Source organism: Melopsittacus undulatus, chromosome 2 (assembly GCF_012275295.1).
Source record: "Melopsittacus undulatus isolate bMelUnd1 chromosome 2, bMelUnd1.mat.Z, whole genome shotgun sequence".
In the NCBI taxonomy this organism is placed as follows: Eukaryota; Metazoa; Chordata; class Aves; order Psittaciformes; family Psittaculidae; genus Melopsittacus; species Melopsittacus undulatus.
The window spans coordinates 30755149-30778333 of record NC_047528.1 but is presented as its reverse complement, the minus strand read 5'-3'; the positions used below and the strand labels follow the sequence as shown (position 1 = coordinate 30778333).

The window sequence follows — 23185 nt, the reverse complement described above, 5'->3', positions numbered from 1 at the left end:
AGTATAGAACAGTTGCAGTATCTTATGAGCCACCAAACTCAAACTAAATGAAGATGACCAGGTTTATACATGCCTAGCAGTAGTATAAAGAAAACTCCAATAAGGTGGGAGACATATATGTGCTTAAGCTTATTGTTTGGGAATGTTTAACTGGAGACTGTTTTCCTTGCAAGCAGCAATTTCTTTATATAAAAATCTTGTAGAGAAAAAGCTTAAATAAATATTTACTTAACTTTTGCAATCACATTTCAAATGCTCATCTGTCAAAATAACATTTCATGACAGTATTTTACACAAGTACAGCATAATTTTAAAGGCCAGAATTCAAACCAAGTCATATATTCCTTTGCAAAGTCTTCTAAGTTTATGGTCTTCTTTAAAAGAATAGAAATTGATACAGTTTCCAAAGTGTAGAATCTTCAAATAAGGGTATTCAGAGGCACATTATTCTCGAGTTTATTTTGGTACCTCTGTCCTGTCTGTTGCAAGCTAATGAACTAATGAATAATGCAAACCGTAGAACTTGTACAAATGTTCTATATGATAAGCAACTCTCTAGATCACTGCTAATCCTGGATTAGTGTGCAATCCATAACAGATTTTTTGATGTTAACTAGTTTGACATAAGGAGACATTTCTATCAAATTTAAAAAATTGGTTGATAAACAAAGTCCAAATCAGATTTTAATTCCAACTAGATCCACTCAACAAGAGATTTGAATTTCAAAGCATCTTTAAGCACCCAAGACTAACACTGTAACAAGCTACTTTAACTCACAGGGAAGGTAAAAGCCAGTGTTTCACATTAATTCATTATTGAGAATAAGGATTAAGAGGAATACCTAGGTCTTGATGGAGTCTCAGTCAGCAAGGAGGCACATAAGGAAAAGATTTAGCCAGGTTAAAGATAAGGTTTGCAAAGACAGTGCCTTCAGAATATGACCTCCTCAAGAATTCTGCACGGGGTCTAACAGTTGCCAAAACTAGCTGCTTAGCCTAACCACTGGCTACCTCACTTCTCAGCTCCAACAGCCAGACTGCAAGGGAAGATCTCCTGAAACTAAGATATATTATCAACTAGATTACTGTTTCCCCATATCTGTCTCCAAGTCTGATGTCTATAGGTTATATTTTATTATATGATTTTTTTTTATCTTCTTTAAATGATAGCTGATGTTAAAAAGTTAATTCAATTAACACAAATTAACCCATCAATTGCAATACACTTTGAGTATTTATTTTTCAACTCTTGATACCTTCCAAATTACTGCATTAAGTGTATTCTGTTACACAGAAGTATTTCACAGCACATATTAGCTGGACACTCTTTGGGTATCCGTAGGAAGGTAGAGTAAGAAATCATCTTGCTTCTGCCAAACTCCTCTCCCTCATATTTCTTATGAAATGGAAAAAAAAATTCTTACCCATATTTAATGCAGTTTTGGCACTGCTATTACTAAAATATCATTAGAAACATAAGTTCCTCAGCAAAACCAGTTATTTTCTGTATTTCTTGAGGTTTATTCCTTAACAAGATTTGTTGTGTGCAATGAGAATAAAATTCCATGTGTACTTGCTGACATAATGGTACAAGTTCATATAAGAAGTAATGAGAAAGTATATTAAAAAAATAAGAAAATTAACCCACAAAAATATAAATGATAAGGAGGTATTTTAGTAGTCAAATCAATCTGTCTTACATGGGAAGCAAAACCATGCACAACACATAAAATTAAATAAAATAAATGGAAAATGAAGGAAGACGATGGCATTGAACATAAAGACATTCACTGTTTATAACTGACAGGGGAAATCAAATGACACAAAGGATTTAAAATAAAGGCATATTAAGAACGGAAATGACTGTTAACTGCTCTGCTAGCAGATAGGAGTCTATTTCCACCCAGAGCATGGCTCTCATAGTCAACTTCAATCACCCTGACACGTGGTGGAAGGGCAACATAGCATGACAATCAGTCTAGGTTTCTGAGGCTACCTGGAATAATGTCTCAGCACAGGCATCGTGCACTGTGCACTGGCTTGGCATGAGTGATGCACAGACAGCTCCTGCTATTCACAAACAAGAAGCAATTGGTTGTGGATGTGGCAATCAACAGCAGCCTTATCTGTACCATCCATGAAATAAAGGAGTTCATAATCCTAAGGGGGAGTGATGAAGACAAGTAACAGAGTACAGATCTGGGTTTCGGGCCAGATTGGCTTATTCAGAGAAGTGGTAGGTAGGACCCCACAGGAGGCAGCTTTGAAAGTTCATAGAGCTGGCAGGTCAACTTCAAATGCAAGGATTGTCCATCCCAAAACTCAGTAAAACAGGTAGGAGACCAGCCTGGTTAAACAGGGAATAGAGGACTGAGCTCCAATGCAAAAAGGCAGCGTATGGAAGGTGTCAGCAGGGATGGGCTACAAACATGTTCATGACACACAGACTTGGTTTTAGGAAAAATAAAAATTCACAAGCTACAAAGTTGGTTATACCTAAATATTCATGTACAAATAGCTTCTAATTTTCAGGACTGAGAGAACTGGTAAAGATACTCTAGGATGTGAATTCTTATTTTCAATAGCATACATAACTCCTACAACATTCAAAAGCAAAAGAAAGCTGGCACTGCACTGAAGTTTTAAAAAGATAAATGGAATAACTCATCATAACTGTAGGCTTTTTAAACTATTATTAAACATGAACAATACAACAAAACAGATCAAGCAATGACAAGCAACAAAGACTAACACAGACCAAACCCAGAGACTAACATAATCTATAATCATGCTATACTGAATTTATTTTGTGCATGTGGTCTCTATTGTCATTTTAGTATCTCCTCTTAAAACTCACAGAACACACAGGATTCCCCTTTCATCTTTCATAGAAATCTACTAGCTTATGAAGGCTGGGGTTTTTTAAATACTGTTTTAGCATCAGCAATAATATAACCATTTAATTTACGTAAAATTTCTTTTCTTTATGGAAGTAGTGAAGAAACTTCAGTCAGAAAAACTACTGTCATAATTCATTGCTCCCTGGAATTATAGTATATATGTACAATACTTACTTTTAATGCATCTTTGACTGCAGTTCTGCCTTCCTTTCCAAGGAAAACATTATAAGGGTAAAGCCCGGTCAATAACATGCTGGACTGACATCATAGGAAATGAATCCTAATTCAAATCAAATAATACAGATTTAAAAAATAAATTATTGGCTCATTCGATCATCATTCATTAACCTGAAAATCTTACGTAGAACTGAACTTCAAATGAAACTGCAAGGGCAGCAGTACATAAATGACCACTATACACAGTATTCAATCAAATTTCAAAACAAGCATTTCTCAAGTGCAATTCATCATAATATAGATGTCTCAAGCAGATTAGAACCACCAGATCCTAAAAATTACTTTCATTCCTGTGCATAAATGGAAGCTACAGTAACTTGCTCAGATATCTAAAGACATCTAAAGATCAGAGAGACAAATTCCACCACAGGTAACCAAGATTCCTAGTACTACCAAAAAAGAATCAGTATGACAAGAAATCTATATTAAATACTGATCTACACATTCACAGCAATTTCTAGTGTTTAATTTTTATTCTATCACATTGTACAGATTCTACTTAAGTCAATTCTTAGAAATTTCTGAACAGTTTGATCAAAACTGTTTTGTTTTCAAATGAGATATTAAGTCTGCTTGCACTTTCCACACAAAACTGAAAACATTTTTTTCCCCCTATCTCCTTGTTACAAGTACTAAATTTTTGTCAGTTGCTGCCTGAAATAGACAAAGATTTTATAATTTTGTTGCAGTAGTGGGGAAAGAAATGGAAATGCATATATGAATACTCAAGAAACATTTGCATGAAGCCTTTGGTGGTGGAAAAATGTATTTCAAAAACCTTAAAGTAATGCTTGATCGTTTGCTTTAGAAAAACTTGTAAATTTTTAAGAAAAGTTCTTGTAACAGTAGTGAAAAACAGTCAGTGGACTAGCATTACTTTTTAAGCCTCATCCAAGTAAAAAGTAAATTATATCATTCAAATTAAATCAACTGATTTTCAGTTATACACTTGGATTTACATAGGCACCCAACTGAAAGAAGAGTTGCTTAGAAATGAAGCCAGGACATGCATATTTTATGAAATGCATAATTCAATTTATACTTATAATCAGTAATACTATTTATAATGTTCCATATTTAAAAAAGATCAGTAAAAATAAACCATTTAAGCCACTGTAGTAAATGTCCTGCTTAAAGGATCAGGGAGTCCTTTATTGCATTTTAAAAACGCTCTGTCTGTATATAAAGACTTAACATATAATTTGTCCACATTATCTCAAACTAATAATAATTACAATGGCTTGTATGAAATTAGCCTCTTCAGAACAGTACCCAATGAAAAAATTCTACCTTTTAGCAGGCAGGACTTTTCAACTGAAGAAATACATTTGGGACTGTTTGAATCCATGACAGAAGATACAAGCTAGTCATTACAATGTATTCCCTTCACACTTTGAAACAAGTGAATCAACCAAGCTAGAAGCAGAGGATGGCAGTGACCCAGCGTGTGAAGGAAAAATGCTGTAGTTAGAATCACAAGGCACAGTCACCTTAGAAAAAACAACTGATTAAAACTAATTCTAAAATAAACAGTTCCAGTCTACCTAAAAAAGACACTGTCATACAATGATAACACTTCACATTCTCTAATGTAAAATAAAATGCTTCCTTCATTCCATAGTTTAGATAATAGCTTAAGGCTCATTTTCTTTCCATTACTCTGAAAGCCATCTGGCATTCATTTAAAAATAATTTTTCACTACAGAGCTCAAAGAATAAAAAGTTACAATTTATTTTAAAATCCAACATGTATTTCTTTCCTAAAACCCTTCAAAAAACATTTCATTTCTGTGAATCTGATTTTTAATCACTTAACATCTGATGCAGTATAACTAATTCAGAAAAAAATATGCCTGTAAATAGAGAGCACAACTGAGGGGACTGAACACCACAGTAACACAAGTAATTGTTATGTTTTAATGTATATCCAGTAAAATAATAATACATTTAAAAATGTATATCCAGAAGTGATCTGTGGCTAAGCAGTACCATAGGTAAAATGACTGTAGAGAAAGTCCTCTCTATAGACACCTGATACCTTGGAGAGAGGGTTTCAGAAACTGTCTTGATGTTTTACCCTCCTGTAAAGACTGTAAGACTGTATCTTCCTGCATATAAACCAGCCCCAACCCCTCTCTCTCTTTATGCAGATCTCATATCCCTGACTTCCTTCAGGAGGCATCTTCCATTTTTACTTTGACTTTTTACTATGTAATCATAAAGTCCAAGGGATAAAAGCCTGTCAGAAAGCAGAGAGACTGTCTGAGCTGTAGTCCTGACCTGACTGATTTGCCACTGTGAACACAGTAACTGCAGTAGTTGCATTTCGCTGTGGTGGTCTGTGGTTGTCAGAAACTACTGCATTTTCAAGTGTGCACAACTTGTATTTTCAGGCAATCCTCTATGACTGGTTATTCTAAAATCTTCCAGCTAACCTAAAGACCTAACGTAGGCTTCATCTCACACAGTTTAACTGCGTCACATACCCATATTTGAATATGGTTGTTTTGGGTCCAAAATTTTGGTATCAATGGAGAATAACAGGGTCTCTGTAATGCAATCAATATGGTCATGCATACTACTAAATCAGAAGAACTTTTAGATTGTGATTTTTATTTTTCTTCACTATCTCAGTGTCATCAAGTAAACCTATAGATTCATCTGAAGTCAGTTAAGATGATTTAGTGGAATAGAACCTATTTTGAGAACTAAGATACATTTAATCACATCACAAATCTTCCGTCATGCCATATTTTGTCCTTTACAATTATGCTACATGCTTGGTTAAAGTATTATCCAGAGATCTCCCTCAAACCATCCTTAGGTTTTTTCAGGTTTATTTTTTAAATGCTCATCTTCTTCTAACAACACGAATAATCCAAATCTAAGTAATTTTAAGCCCATACAGTTTCACAGCACATGTGTATGCACATACCAAAATCTGAACTGCAGCCGATAAGCTGTCTAAAGGAAAATCTGGAAGTCCCAATGTAGAAGATTCTTGAGAGCAGAGAGTTGTAGCAAAAGACAGGAGCTGAGAAATTCTGCATAGGAAAAAATAATTACACAGTTTTGTACATGCTATCTATATTTAAAATACTAAAGTCTAAAAAGTTAAATAGAGTATAAGATGCTGAAACTATTTCTGAGTGCAAATAAGAAAGGTGTGATTGAAGTTCTAAAGCATTAAGGATTCATTATACGAAGGCTGCATATGAAAAGCTCTGAGCATACACCCACACACATTAAAAAATTTCTTTCAGTTCTGGTCTCTATGCAGTGAAAGAAGACACAAAAATAGCAAGGAATCCTGAAAGGACACCACTTTTCTTCATTCATTCCATTTTCTTTCTTTTTTAAATATGAAAAATTACCTCTCTGTAGAAATGTTTGATCCAATTGAATATAATAGCTGAAGATGGTCCTGGAAATAGAACATAAAATCACAGAGTAAATTAAGTTGGGGATCAGACTGTAGGTCACAGCTCATGATGTACAATTTCTATTTTTCCCTCTAATTTAGACACGTGGATTCTACTCGCTCCTTGATACAGAATTAAATTTATTAAAAAATAAATAAATAAAAAAGATTATAAAATCCTTCTTTTAGGGTTACATGTTTTACAGAGGTTATTTTTCTGCTGCAACATTCCTTGGCAACAATAAACCTGCTTTCCAGGAATTTATTAGGCCCCATTATGGAAAATGCCCTTTCAGATAAATTTATTACTCAAGGATTCTTTTCAAAGGTGAGGTAAGTAAAACATAACGTCAAAATATTAGCTCTACTCAGTACACATAATCCGACCCTTCTGCTAGGATACTTACCTTAAAGGGCAGATGATAAACATCTCTAGCTTGAAATCGAGACCGAAGGGGAGGATCCAAAGGGTTACCGGAGTATTTAGGTACTGGCAGGCCCAATGCTATCACTCGAAAATCTTCACTAACCCGAACAATCTTCCATGCATCTAACTCTGATTTTGCATGACTCTAAATTAATTAAAATAAAGCAACAAGAAACGCAAAAAAAACCCATCATTAAAGCCTCATGGTGACTAAGCTGTAGACTGTCTAACAGGTCATTCAACCTAAATGTGTCCGTATTCTCTTCTTTCATTCAGAGGGGCTAGAGAGGGCTGAACTAGTCTGTGACTGAACTGTGGCTGGTAAAAGCAAGTTTTTAAAAAATTAACATAGAGAGAATGCTTGATTAAGTGCAGCTTTTGGCCTGTAGCAATTTGACTGAAGACAGTCAAAGCTGAGAAAGTATCATTATACCATTGATTTCACAAAAAAAACCCCAGAAAATAAGTGGACCACAAAATAACTTGTACTCTAAAAATATTAGAAGTGGGTTACCATGAGCAAGTTTTTTTCTTCTTTTTTCCCCCTAACTGCAAAAGAGACTAAAATGTGCATCTTAAAAGTTTAATTTACAAGTTACACTCTATTATAAGCAAGAATACAGAACTAGGCTCCTTTATGAGGACATAAAATGCTGTGTTTCACTTATCATATAAAAATTCACTGCACACAAAAACTGCACTCTTTAGTCTTCCCACATTACAGTTATGCCTTCCTTGAAACCATACATGAGTACATTTCCTGCAGATCTAGATGTACAGTAATTATTCACACAGGAGAAGAGAAAAAGAACATTAGCTTATATAATACAATATTCTCCAAACAACAAAACAACAGTATTAGATTTAGCATTGTAGCAAGAGATTTATTTAATTCATATACTATTAGCAGTGTGCCCAAGGCACTCATTTTGTAACATTTTATCAGTAGGAAAAGTGTTAAAAAGGAAAAAAGAGGCAGATGCTTTGCATAATTGCAACCAAATCCTATCTAAATTTGAATTCTCATTTTCAGTCTTTAAATACAATTACATTTTAAAAGCCTACATTTAAAATATAATGATAATGATTCTAACAACTGCATCTACTAATTAAATATCAGAAAAATGTTTTGGGAAAAGGCATGGATCAGAAGAATGATGAGAGATGATGAGAGAGGAAACAGATGAGAGGCATAAGAAATAAGGATATATTTTCAGAAAATCACTGCACTTCAGCATAGTTGGCAACTTCATTCAATCAGGGTCAATGACAGAAGGCTTACTGTAAATTTCCTTCTTGTGCCACATGGATCTGAATTAGGTACTTTACCGCTGTTAGGTATGACAGACAAAAACACTAGCAAGCAGGCATCAAACTGTTAGGAGAGACTGACAGGTATGTGATCAGAAGCTATGGTACATGAAAGTAAGATGCAGAGTACTACTGAAAACTGTTTGATGAAATTTACTAAAGACCCCAAAAGCCTGAAAAATATCTACTCACATCTAAGCAGTAGGACTTGACGTCCAAAAAAATGGAAAATGGCTAAAAGCAACAATGGCAGCAGATGCTAAAATCCCTTTTCCTATCAAAATAAAATTCTCTAATCATTTCCTATAATTTAGATTTGCTGTTTACATATACTTTCGTAAATTAAAGACAACACTAAAGAATATAGTGTTGCTCATCTTTACCTCATTTTTTTGGTATCCTAACATTTTAAAAGCTTAGCAACAGGGCTACTACAATGCTGAAGCATTTTCTGAAATTCAAATTCATGTGAACAATTTCAATTTAAATCTGTTTTCTCAAGTATATTTTAGTTACTCTTACATTGTGGCTTTTACATTTTAGAAGCATACAGGCTTCATACATTAATGTTGACTACTCTTTTTCATGTGAAAAGACAAGATACAGATGAAAACTTTTTGCTGTTGTTGTTGCAAGGAGCAGTTTGACTTTTCACACAGCTTTCACCCGGCCTATGTCATCCTATGTAACACCCCAGAAAAAAAACGAACACAGAAACCTTGATGAGATTGCCTCCATCTGACTCATAAATATTCTCCCCTTCATAACAGTATTGTAGCACTGCCAAGAACATGAAGAAGATCATGGGAAATCCAAACAGCATTTCCATACCTGCAGAAGTTTGTCATAACGCTCTGCAGACATAAGAAAACGACCATCTTCAAGCTGCATTTCCCTGTTCTCCAGTAAATTGTTTAATACAGGCAGGACGTTCCGTTCAGCCTTCTCCAAACCTTCCAACACAAGGATTCTGCCTTCAGTAGCTGCACGAACTGCACACTATTAAAAAATATAAAAATAAACATTACATAAACATTAAATCCTGTCAAAAAAGTACTTCCAGGTGCTTCTCAAAACAGCCTTTATTTCCGTAATAATCAATAAAATTCACATCAGTAGGAATCAGTAGTAGCTGATTGCCTTAGTGCTACACATCCGTGAGCCAGACTTTCATCTCCTAACTGTTATAGGGACTAACAGAAATAAGTTTCCGTATTTTATAATGAATAAAATATAAAACCTTGCAAACACTTTAGTGTATACCCAGTATATACTAATATGTGGCATCTTTTAATTTTTAATTTGTGTAATATTTTGTACTTTAATGCCATCGAAAAATTCTGCAACTATTTGTACAGCAAACATAACAATCAAGGTAGTTCATCATATTTACAATTTCATTAAAATATTTAGAAAAAAAGTCAGGTATTGCTTTGGATTGCTCCTGGTATGCACCAGTGAAATTCATCCTTGCTACACTGTTTAGTCTGACTAGAGCAGAAGTTCATTGAAACCAAACACGGATGATAAAACCAAAATAGTGCTATAAATAAACGTTTTAAAATGTGATAAAATTATAAAGATTTAGAATTATAGTCCCTGAGTAGAATACGGTCTTCTACAAAACCAGAATAAAAATGCAGCCATTAACCCGATAACCCTTTGGAGCCTCTGGGATAGAAAGTTATTTCTTTTCTGTATTTCACTTTATTAGTTGACAACATGTAGCTGTTTACTTAAGTGCATAATGTGGAGCCAAAATGTAAAACTAAACTCTAGCACTGGTAATTTTGTGTAACTTCCAGTCAATGACATTCACTCAGGTAAATTAAGTGCACTTCATATCTAATATTCACAATTACTGTCCAGTAAAAGATGCTGGAATTCAGTGCATTCTTGTCTACTTCCCATTTGCAGAAGTTTAATCACATAATGAAGGGGAAGATTTAGGCACAGGCAACATCTAGAAGCATCAAAGAGGCACCAAAGAGTCTTCCTTTGCATTCCTATTTTAACACAATTTTAGACACAAGCATAGCTGCAAAGGAGAATAAATTAAGTCCTTTCCCATCATGTCTCCCATTAACTTTACAGAAGAACCTTTCATATAATACTAGATGGGAATCTCTGATGAATACAATATATGCCAAAAACTGGGCCAGAAAAAAGGAAAATATGAGAAAGAATAATGAAGAGTGTCAGAATACAAAAATAACAACAAGAAACTACATATGAAAGCAGATGCATAAAGAACAAATGCATAAGCATAAACTAGAAACAAAGAACAGGTCAGCACAACAAATGAATTGCTACATGTTACAAAGCATACAACTGAATCAGAGGTCTATCTGAAAAGATAAGACACTAGATGATAAAACTAATTTAGATGCTCCTTATGTACAGTATAGAAGCATAAATAATTACTGGCAAATTGACCATAATGTAAGCTTTTCACATTGTAATTAAGATGGAAATAAAAAAGGCACTCACAAGTCTTGGTACACATCTCAAGATCAAGCTCCCTTCTCTGAAAGACACTATTTTAATATCTAGCCTCAAAACCAGTATCTGAGGAACCCAGAGTAAGCTACTAAAGAAGTAGTAGTGCTCAGATTCTTTCTTTTCCAATTCTTTCAAAAGAATCAGTAGGTTAATTGACTTTTCTGTTGTTAATTCAGGACATCATACTCTACTAAGAAGCAATATAAAATTCCTCTCTCCTCATCCCATAGTGTTTCTACAAAGAACAAATATTGTACTAACATTCTTTTCTAGAAAGGTCCCTGGCCAACTCAAAAATCTGCGCCACCTCCTTGAATAGAAAACCTGAGTCTCCAGCAGCCAGTCCAATACCTGGCATGAACAAAATGCAATTTTGTCTAAACGCAGTTTGGAGATACAGCCAGAATATGCTTTAACAAACAATTTATTTGCCAAGTTGCTTGGATTCTGCCTATTATAAGTCTATGAAGACTTTATGACTGAGTTTTACTAGCCAGAGGAAAATACACATTCTGTTCATATGGTTTCAAAATATTTTGAGTATCCATAGAATCTTGTTGACTCATGTTGAGACATGGACACTATGGATGAAGGCTTGCTGAAATAGCAGGCTTCTAGAATCAACATAGATCTCTCTCACAAACTTGTATATGAAGACAATCTTCTTTAGGGGTAGGCAGCAAATAGCAGGAAGTATACAACAATCATTACCTTAAAGAAAGAAGATGCTCTTCATTAGCAGTGCAAACTTGAGAAGTAGGCTACTGCACTATGTTGCCTGCTGTTTATCAGTTTACAGGATCAAAATATAAAAAGTACACAGTTTCCAGAGCTTGGAAACTATCTGATGTTTTTACTATTCAAAAACCTACTAGTTGGTACAATAGCATTTCAAAAGGTATGCTACAGATGGTCTTTGCCTACCTATATACCATCATTATGGCTTGACTTCACAAATGAAGATTTGGGAAGGGATTTACCCACGCTTACTACAAGTGTGCTGATGACTAAAAAGGCCAATGGGGGATAGGCAAATCCAGTTGCAAAAAGCACAGTGAAAGGTCTCCTTGGGTGGTATAGGCAGGGTGCGATTCCTTCTACGCTGTCTTTTCTCCTCAAGACTAATTCTGTGTGAGTTCTCAAAGGAGACAACGGTGCTATGGAGCAACCAATGTCCTGAACCACCTGCATGCAGGGTTGGGTCTGCGACTTCCAGTGCACCTTATCACCTGCTGTTGCGTCCCTCTCCTGTTGCTGCAGGGGTTTGCAAGTGTGGATAAACCTTCAGGCCTGTGCGGTGGATTTTTTAGGTGAGGCACAGTATGTGCAGAACTAGCCCCAGCCTTTACACCTGAGGTTTATCTGCCACAGCCTAGTGAGCTTGGATGGTGACAGCAAAGTCCTCAGGTCATAGGTTTGATTAGAGTATCCTTCTCTTAGATGGATGGCCTTACAGGGCTAAACGAGCTCTATCTGCCCGGGTCTGAAGTTGTACTTCTCCTATGATGGTTGCCTGAAGGCTACTGAGCCCATCCTGCCCATGGACACACTTTGTCTAACCCTTCAGTTGAGACCTGTCATGGGAGACTCTACCAGAGGCATATGCCACCACCAGCATAGCTCCCAACCTCACAAGGGCACGCAAGCTCTTTCCCCATGACAAGGGGGTGTCCATGAAAGAGCTACCTATATATAATGTACTTTTTATAATCAGCCTCAGGAATGGCTGAATGCACAACCACGGTTTTTCACATCTTAATCAAAGACACCTCTTAACAGCAACACCACCTGGATGCTAATCTACTCTGTTTCTCTTCCAAACTGTACTCATATACCTTCAAAACACAATTGAAATACTGGATACTGTTCTCCAAAATACAAAGAAACAAATGCACAATTCATCTACATCTGAAGTTCTTGTGCTAAATAGCATAAAGTCTGCTCTTGAGAGTGAAACAGCTACATATCTCTGGCCAAACTATGGTATTTCTGCATTCTAGTCAGTAATGAGCAATAAGGTTTTTTGCAATGAACTAGGAATACTACAAGACATCCTCTGAATCATTATTTCAGTCTTATCTGTGCATTGATGGATTGGTATGGAAACTAAAAGGCATACAAAAAACTCAGAAGAAGGAAAGTAAAAGTTTGCAATCTGTCACTGAAAATCATTTCTTAAAAATGTTTCCAAGAAAGAAATATTCATAATTCTATAATGAAAACTCAGAAATAGCTGCACTGCCTCCTCTCTCACTAGGCTAGAATGTTTAACATAAAACACAGTTTGAAAGAGGGGCTTATATTGTGCAACCCTAATGATAAACCTGAGATTAAAAGTATTAATTCCTGTTAAAAGGCCAAGGGGAATTTGTTAAATGTTTACTTTCAGATTTACTGTAACTGCAGCATGGGACTATTTTGCTCATCAGAGGAGGACAGATGCTGCTGCCTCCCACCCATGTTCCTGGGGCTCTGGAAGGATGGTAACCTGGATACCTGCTCCAGGGAATACCTGGAGATACCGCAGGCTGAGAGCAAAAACCCATCACATAGTGCTGCTGCTCTGAAAATAATGTCTTTATGCAACAAATACCTAGCAAAGAATGCTTAACCTGGTTTCACACTGCACCTACGAGAACGTATTTTTATCTTTAAAGGCAAATCACCTTAGGAACAAGACAACTCTAAGCAGACTTCCATTGCCTTTCCTGTAGCTTCACCACAGTGAGCTCCTCCATCTGAGCAGTGCAAAAGACAACAAATCCAGAAAGCTGTAAACCCCAATTTTGACATAAAGTATATAAGCACATGGATGAAGTTATACAGCATCAGAAAGGGTACAAGAACAGAGAAAAGTTCACCACAATGCACATACCAAAATGCATAAGCACCAGAGAAATGAGGCCATTTTCATAAAGCTAATCAAAATAATTTTTAAAGGCACAAGACATTTCAACAGTATAGTTTAAAATACAAGAACTGAAATGTAGTTCTCTTGTCTCTGTAAAATATTTATTAGAAACCAGAAAACTCTGGTTGCCCTGAAATCCATGAGGAACGTTCTCGGGGAACTCTAAAGGGCTTTAATTTTCCAGATCTAGGCGTCATTCCAACGTATAGGCTACATCACAGAACTGTATTAAAATTGCTAGAAATTGCTCAACAGTGATCAGTCTCTTTTTCAGAAGCTACCTCAAGATAAGTTTGGTGGTTTTTTAGAAGATGACTTTCCCCTGTTACGAAAACTGGATCCCTGTAATGACATCTCAAGCACAGCAACCATAACTACAATGTGGAAAAACAGCAGTACAAGTAGCTCAGTGAACATGAGAACTAATGAGGTAAGGTTTCCCTACATCTGCAGCCTACATTTGAGATGTCCCTTCCAATGCAGTATCTTGTTCCCACCACCCGCACAATATCCCACACAAATTTATCCACCCAAGTCTTTCCATTCCCTCCCATATCTCATAAACATCCCAACAATGTAATGTCCAGATGTCTCTTATGGTGAAGAGAGATCCTTAACAACCAGCTGGTAAAGACAACACAAAACTTTGCCTGGTTTTGAGCTAACATGATGCTGACTGGCTGCAGCAGCCTAACACAGCTTGGACTATAAAAGCCAAGGTGCAGCCTGTCTTCCAGGGATGGACATTAATTTGAGTCCCTATGACCTACCAAGCTACCAAATATCACAAAACTCAGAGGAAATTGGTATATTCTAAATTTCTTTCCACAGGTCAAATACAATTCATTAATTTTTTCAAATTAAAATCATTAAAACTAACCAACAAGTAAAAGATAAAATGAAAACAAATTACAGAGATGCAGAGTGGAATATGCATTTTACTCATCTTTTTACCAGGGAAGGAAGAGGACATTGACCAAGACTTGTAATTTACTGTAAGCACCTCAATCTTTTAAGAAGATGCAACAAAACTAATAAAATCATCAAAAGTGTTATAATACTTATGTGGAAATAACAAATTATCCAGGAATTTAAAGATAGATGTAGAACATATGTTAAAGGCAGTGAAGCATATACGGCTGTATCCTACTGGGGAACCTACTTTGCTGGATGGGTAAACAGCGTGCCTAATGTGCATCTACCAAAAAATATCTTTCAAGATATCTATTCAGGTTTAAAGCCTCTTAATTCCTTAATTATTGTTTTCCCTCATGAGCTGAGCAAACGGGAAAGCTGTTGAGTAATGCTGAAATGGATGACTGTTTAATGGACTGAACTGATAACATACTTCCTCCAAAATAAAAGTATTGTCAAAAATTAAGTAGAAAGAAAAAGGGCTATTAAAAGTCATGTTCAAACAATTTCAAAGTAATAATGTCAATTTTTATTAAAACTTGATGTCTTATTTCCCTTAAATATTAGTAAAATCTTGCACTACTTTCTTAAAATAATATGTATTTAATAGAAAAGTTTCAATGTGTAATTCTGCTCAAAGATGAGATTACAAACAGAACTACTATTCATCTAAAATATGTATTCTGTTTTTTGTTACAAAATCTTCTGCTTTGTAGATGATGATAACTAGTTCTGCATTTTATAATTACAAGATGGACAGTGGGATTGTGTGAATCCTCAGAAAGTTTGCCAATGACACCGAGCTACGTGGTACAGCTGCCGTGCTGGAGGGAAAGAACGTCATGCAGAGGGACTGTGACATGTTTGAGAGGTGGGGCAGTACAAATCTCATGAAATACAAGAAGGTCCTAAACCTGGGTCAGGGCAACCCCAAGCACAGATACAGTCTAGGCAGAGAACAGACTGAGAGCAGCCCTGAGGAGAAGGCCTTGGGGGTGTTGGTCAATGAGAAGCATGACATGAGCTGGCAGCATGCACTTGGAGCATGGAAATCCAACTGTATGCTAGGCTGCATCAAAAGGATCTTGACCAACAGGTCAAAGTAGGTGATTTTCCCCCACTACTTTGCTCTCCTGGGACCCTACTCCTATGGAGTTCTTCATTCAACTCTGGAGCCCACAACATCAGAACATGGACCTATTAGAATAAGTCCAGAAGAGGGCCATAAAGATGCTCCGAAGGCTGAAGCATCTGTCCTTTGAAGACAAGCTGAGAGAGCTGGGCTTGTTCAGCCTGGAGAAGAGCTCAGGGGAGACTTTAGGGCAGCTTCCAGTGCCTAAGGTGGTCCTACGAAGAGGGACTTTTTATAAGGGCATATAGTGACAGGACAAGGAGGAAAGGGTTTAAACTGGAAGACTGTTAGGCATTAGGAAGAAATTCTTCACTATGAGGGTGGTGAGGCACAGGAACAGGCTGCCCAGAGAAGCTGTGGCTGCCCCATCCCTGAAGTGTTCAAGGCCAGGCTAGAAGGGGCTTGGAGCAACCTGCTCCAGCAACCTGGAGCAACACGGCAGGGGGCTGGAACTATATGAGCTTTACAGTCCCTTCTAACCTAAACCATTATTTGATTCCATGCATGTCAGCCACAAGTGTACTGACTTACATATTCCAAAATGATCTTCCGGTTTTATTAAAATCAATGTAATAGTAACTGATGTGGTTAGTCAAACTAGAAAAGTAAGTCAAGAACTAAATAATTCAATGTTTTTCTCTCTCTCTAATGGAAGGGGGTGGAGGCTACATCTTTCACTATTCAGCCTACCTCCCTGCTGAGTTAATCAAGTGTTTTCTGGGTGGGTTTTACAGCTAATTTTCCCCTTCATGGTTAGGAAAATTAGAGGGCAGGTTGCATTTGAATACAGTTATTCACTATTTTTTTTATTAAAAAAAAACAAAACAAAACAAACCACAATGATGACAGGCAAATTGCAGTGTATCAGAGCACTGTCAGCCAGGTTAGTATCCGGAGAGACTCCAGCTGTCTGCAGTAGTTAACATTTCAGTGAGGAAGAATGGGACGAACTGGTTAGAACCTAACTCATGATGCAATACCATGGCACAGAATTGAAAAGTAACTAAAAAAGAAACAACCTGAATTCATTGGAGGTTTGAATCAGAAAACTAGGCTAGAAAAGCTTACCTTAGGAAGTGAATCAACACATGATAAGATCATAAATATGTTAATGTGACAAGAACTGGAACAGTCTCATTTCATAGTCATTGGTTTCAGCTTCCTCCACATGATTTTTTTTTTGCCTTTTTTGAACTACCACATGTCAAATGATCTGTTTTATTTCCATCACCCCTCCCCCTAACAACACATTCAGGTATTTTTGCAACAGTGCCTTCAAACTGTCTTATGTCCCCACCCAGGCAGGGTCCTGCAATTTTAGCTGCTTTACACCAAGTATGTCAGTACAACAATACATTTACATCAGAAATACAAAACATTTTGCATCTTGGGCAGAAAGCCAGGTCGAGGTACAGTGAATCTGAGTTTCTGTACAGGTTTACGAGTGCAAGGATCTGCAAGGAAACCTAGGGGGTTTTATCTCCATTCTATACAACTCTTGTCTTCTGGAGATGGGTTATTTAAATGTTTTTCCTGATGAGCACCAGAATGCAAAGGAAATTAAGTACTTGACAGATATTTAAAAATTATGAAGTTACTTTCACTTGTAAATCACTACAGAGCATCATGTCTATATTGCTCATGAATGTTATGACCCCACAAATACTAGCTGAAAAGGAAGTAAATGTGTATTTGTAACAGGACAGGTTGGCCATGGCTTTGAGCAACCTGATATAGTGGAAGGTGTCCCTGCCCATGATGGGGGGGTTGGATGATCTTTAAGGTCCCTTTCAATCTAACCCATTCTATGATTCTACGAACTAAAACACAGATATAAGAAAGAAGAACCCTACTCCTTTGATTTAAATCTATAAGGAATCATATATACATAGTCCTAATATTCCTCATATTGCATTGCAGACATTCATCTATATGCCCTCTACATCAAAACAAGATGCTAGAGTCTGAACTGCTAACCTAACAAATCCAGTTAAATGCTGACATATTTAAAAATATAAAAGAAGCATTGCAAATTATTAAAATCACTTCTATGAGTAAAGAAGCTACTCTACAGGGGTTCTTATGTATTTTCTTTTTAGATTCAAGATATACCATGTCAACACCAATAAAGATTAACTTCATCCAAGCTGGTTGCTACCTAATATTTCCCTCTTTCTGTGCAATGTTGGATAGAAAAAGAAAATTAGTAATAACATTCATACTTCTGGAACACTGTACTGCTTGCCTCTTCTTTCTATAGATTTTGCCATCTAGCTCCCTGTGCTAGACAGACAGATACTGCAGTGACAGTCAACTAAGTTATACTTTCTGACATTGTCTTTGCTGTGGCTAACTCACCAGCTTGCCAAAAACCTACTGTCACCTCCAACATACTAAGTTAATAAGTGAAAGAATTATAACATTTGCACTCACTGGTTAATTTTTTTATAAGCCAAATTATTATTATTCATCTCTTTTCTATGGTATAGATTTTTTTGTATGTACACATATACATACATATGTATATATGTATACAAACATATATACATATGAATACACACTCAAATACAATTATAATTTCATTCAATTAATCTCATGTCTCATTTTATAATTCTCTTTCTAATCTTTTTTGATAAAAAGAAAACCAAACTCAAGTCTGTGTAGTGCTACTCCATGGGATTTCATATCATGTTCATTTAACAGGATAATTTGTCATTTCTGTCACTCTGAGTCCTTAATTGATTACTACATGAAGTCTTTCAAGCCATGGTAGAAGGTAATTTTTCTGTTATCTTGACAATCTATTTCATATTTTATCATTGTATAACTTAGGATGCTAGTGAGGTTAGGGATGCATAAGTATTCTATTAAAATAAGTATGTTCACATAGCTCAGATACACCAAAACTGAGTCTAATCCTGTACCTACAGAAATGACAGTGACATACGTATGTACCCACTCAGTAGATCCAGCTTAATCAGCAAATCTTCCAAAACATGACACAGTATCTATCATTTTTCAGCACATACCATATGATATTTTTCCACTTATTCCAACCTCAGTTTGATTGCCCCAAACAGAAAAGGCTGAGACTTCATTAAGTGATCTGGTTTTGGGAAGCTTGTTTCATTTAATGCAAAAGCTGGAAGATGCAGGGTAAACAAACTGAGCATTCCACATGTTTTGTGGTACAATCCTGGAGCAACACACCCCTCAACTGCTAATGAACTGGCTTAGCTACTCTCCCAGTTGCAGCTGCTACATTACAATGATGCAGGATTTCCTTAGATATAACAAATAATGATGTAGAAGCCTGCAGTAACAAGAGTTTAAACCAGACGTGCACCTTTTATAATTCTACACACACAATACTGCATCAGAAATGAAAAAAAAAAGGACATAATAATACAAAATCTAATTCCTTACTTTTCGAAAAATACAATAGACTGACAATAGATTCTCCATACTGGTTCAATCAAGTTGATGGCTGTACTACAAAGAGTTACAGAAACAGAATCCACTCTGCAAGACAAGCTCTTCTAGCAATAAGAGTAAAATTTGAATTTGCCATTTAAATATTTAAGTAATACAAACTAATTCTAAGTAATTACTTGATATATAATACAATTAACCCATGCAATAAACTACAGAATAAAACCAAGAGGTTACTTAATTGTCTCAATAACAGTAGTAATGACATTTCTGAGGCTTTTAATAGTGAATTAACAGCTGAAAACCAAAATTAATGGCCCAAGGTAAAGACAAGAAAATGAAATTTTCTGCTGTTAGTAACTGAATGAAAACAAATAATTCACGATTATCCCATTTTAATCCTTTATTTTAGATTATTTTAACTGGGAATTAATAAAATAATTCAGTGGCTACCTTTATTTTAATGGTCCCCTATTTCTGACGGAAACACCCCTTTTTCTTTTCTCTCCTCATCAGCTATCTTTTCTAACTCCCTAACTCCAAATCCTCCCATCTGATTCACTCTAGTAGCAAGGATATTTGGTACAGTGGCCTTTCAATATTAATTTCAATATAGAATTTTAATCACTGCTTCCAAATTGCTATCTTCCAAATCTATTTTAAATAACTAACTGCAATCATATTCAGTAACTCCATGTTAAAACATACCAGATGTTTTGAAACCTCCAAGATATCAATTTACAGTATTTAAACTGTCTCTATTAAATCACAGAATTGTGGAATCATAGAATACAGAATGGTTTGGGTTGGAATGGACATTAAAGATCATCCAGTTCCACTCCCCCTGCCATGGAGAGGGATACCTTCCACTAGACTATGTTGCTCAAAGCCCCATTCAACCTGCATTGAACACTGCCAGGGATGGGGCAGCTACCACTTTTCTGGGAAACCTTTGTCAGTGCATCACTACCCTCATTGTGAAGAATTTCTTCCTAATGTCTCATCTAAATTTCCCCTCTTTCAGGTTAAAGCCATTCCCTTTGTACTGTCACTACACGCCCTTGTAGAAACTCTCTCTTCACCTAGGACCCCTTTTGGCACTAGAAGCTGCTCTAAGGTCTCACCAGATCTTTCTCTTCTCCAGGCTGAACAACCTCGGCTCTCTCAGCCTGTCTTCATAGAAGCACCAAGAGCTATAAACAGCCGTAATATCTTACTAATCACTCACAGACAACTTTGCAAACCTTTGTGGGTCTGCTAACTTGATGATTCACTCTAATAAAATTATTTCTGGTAATAAGATGCCACTTTCGTTACTGTATATTATTATTCAAACTGTGAGATAACTACATTACTATATTATGATTTGCATGCCAAGATCCTCATCTATCTTAAAGAAGCTAAGTTTTACTTGACCCACACAGTTCATACAGTGGATGTTCTGGAAACCAGACTTTCAAGTTTTGCTGTCTTCTCTTGGGTGTCATGAAGAGGAAGCATGAGATTCCACAAGAAGGGAAATGGTATGTAAATCTGAAAAGCACAGACTGTATCTTCAGTTGCCTGTATGAGTTTACCTTCTCTTTAGCTCACCTATAGCAATGGAAGCAATCCATGCTCTTTTGGAAATATTTTATTAAGACCACCTACTGACAGCCTTCTCAGTCTTGAAACCCCATAGTCTGGGGTTTAAGGAAGTAGTGCCTCCCTTTTATAATGTTCTGAATTGGTACAGCCATCTGCAAACCTCAAAATCATTAAATGAACTAAATAAAATTAAAACCCTAGCGTAAAACTTTATTACCTTTTATTACTAAGCTGTAATAAGATGTGTGATAGTTCTAAATGTAACTCTATGTGTTTTAATTAAAACGTAGGGTTAGAAAACTCAGCTGGCGCATCACCATCTATAAAATCCATCTTCCATGCTTCCAGAAATTTAAAAGTTCTCATCTATATATCACTGATTTCTTATTTTCCATTTAGAGCTTAAACATACATTGGTTACATATATAATGAGTAACACATGAGCTGAAAAAAGACACTGTGGTTCCTACTGATCCTAGTACTTTGGCAACTTAATAAAGGAAAGTCTTGCTCTGAAGTCTGCTTGATTCTAGTAAAAACCTTTCAACTGAAGATTTCTAACACACTGAAGAAGAAAGACAACTTTTGTCCTTGAACTTAGAAGGCTAATCTTCCTATAGTGTTCTTACTGGGGTGAGATCACTCAAAATAGCTTGTACAAACTGAAGCAAGTTGCCTCATTCTTACATTAGGATCACAGTCTTCAGACAAATACAAGGTTAACAGATCATCTCACATCTTGGTGAGCTTCTTACAGCCCCTGATACAGTGGCTCTTACAAGACATTAGTTAACCAACGCTCTTACACCAGGGGTAAATTACCTTCACTGTCCTGTAGCAAGCATGAGGACAAGGCTGTTCATAACAGCAGTTATGGAGCTAATATGAGTTAGTGAGTTAACCCCACAGCCTACACAGATGCTCTTACCCTCTCGTAAATGAGAGGCCATTTACAGCTCTAATCCATAGTACAGTGCTTTAAGTTATCTCGTATTGTGCAACACTCATATTTGTAGATAAGCATGACACAATTTGAAGTCCTAGAAGTAAGTAAAAGAATTTAGATTAGTTGTTATCCTTCATTCTGAGGATCTTCCACTGCTCAAAGTAATTTATTGTGGTTTCAAGAAAATCTATTTAAAGGTTTCTTTGAAGCTGGGAGTCTGAAAAAGAGATCACTGGAAATTTTAAAAGAAGGTTGCTGGGGGTAGGGGAGGTTTCGAGGGGGGAGAGAAGTAAAATGTTTCTTTAAAACAGAAAACAAAGCCTTCAGATTCTCTTTCCTCTCCTGATCCCATCTCCCCCTCCACCCACAAATCACTCTATAACGTTTATATCATTAACCTCCATAGCATCACCAACTGAAAACTCTTTTAGATAACACATTTAAATTCACACTACATCAGAGGAACTGACTCATCCTATTTAGTTAGAAACCTAACTTGTATATAAATTTTAGGTATCTAGGAAAACAGACATTCTAAATAAAGTGTACATTTTACCTGCATAATCAAAGGGGAGATGTGCCATTGGTAACTCACAAAGAGAAAACTTACCTTAACTAAGTCACTCTATGGTTGTACTAAATTGGGTAATGGGTTAGGCAACAGTGATGGCAGGAATTTAAGTTCAGACTAGCAGGGAGCTTTCAAATCAAATCTCCCCATTGTCTTCATTTACTGTGCTTTGGTTTCACAACACAGAGCACTGTTAAAACACATGAACTAGATTCTTTTTCAGTGAACCAAGATTAGAAGATTCATTTCAGGAATACATCTAATGTGCTACAAGTCTTAGGGAAGAGAAAACCAAGAGAAGTGATTGTCTAACTTGCACAGAATGGATTTCACTCCTCCTTACAGAAGCATATCAAAAATAGTCTGCCTAAATCAAACCTGTAGCACCCTGGAAGAGACAGAATTACCTTGGATTTGGATAAAGATAACATATTTCAGTAATCAAGAATATTATATTAGACTTTCTAACTGCATCAGAAACATGTCACTCTGTAATCCACATACTAATCCTTCATCTGAACCACATCTTTCTTCAAATTACTTGTAAACAATAATTAGGTGGTGCATGACTGCAACTTGCCTGATCAAGATAAAAAGCACTGCCATCTCGGATCTCCCGTCGCTGTTTGAGGTCAGTTTCTGTGGTGTCCCTCGATAGGGCAATATATTCAACCTCCCTCTTTGTTAGCTCCTGTGGACAATAGTTTAAAATTATTACAAAAATAAGACTATAACCCCAGTAAGTGAATTTTAATAATAGGCCTAGTGGCACAATTGTACAAAAGAGCTCTAGGCAGCAGCACAGTGACTTCACAGAATCATAGAATAGTTAGGGTTGGAAAGGACCTTAAGATCATCTAGTTCCAACCCCCCTGCCATGGGCAGGGACACCT

General features: G+C 36.3%; 1 protein-coding gene across 1 annotated transcript in view; it reads right to left on the bottom strand.

Moving 5' to 3' along the window:
* Nucleotides 1-23185, bottom strand: part of VWA8 (von Willebrand factor A domain containing 8) — a 177615-nt gene that overhangs the window by 132469 nt on the left and 21961 nt on the right. The window contains 7 exon segments of the mRNA XM_031045912.2: nt 3075-3140; nt 3142-3180; nt 6073-6181; nt 6512-6561; nt 6966-7130; nt 9128-9295; nt 22873-22983. Of these exon segments, the coding sequence (XP_030901772.2) occupies nt 3075-3140; nt 3142-3180; nt 6073-6181; nt 6512-6561; nt 6966-7130; nt 9128-9295; nt 22873-22983 (708 nt within the window).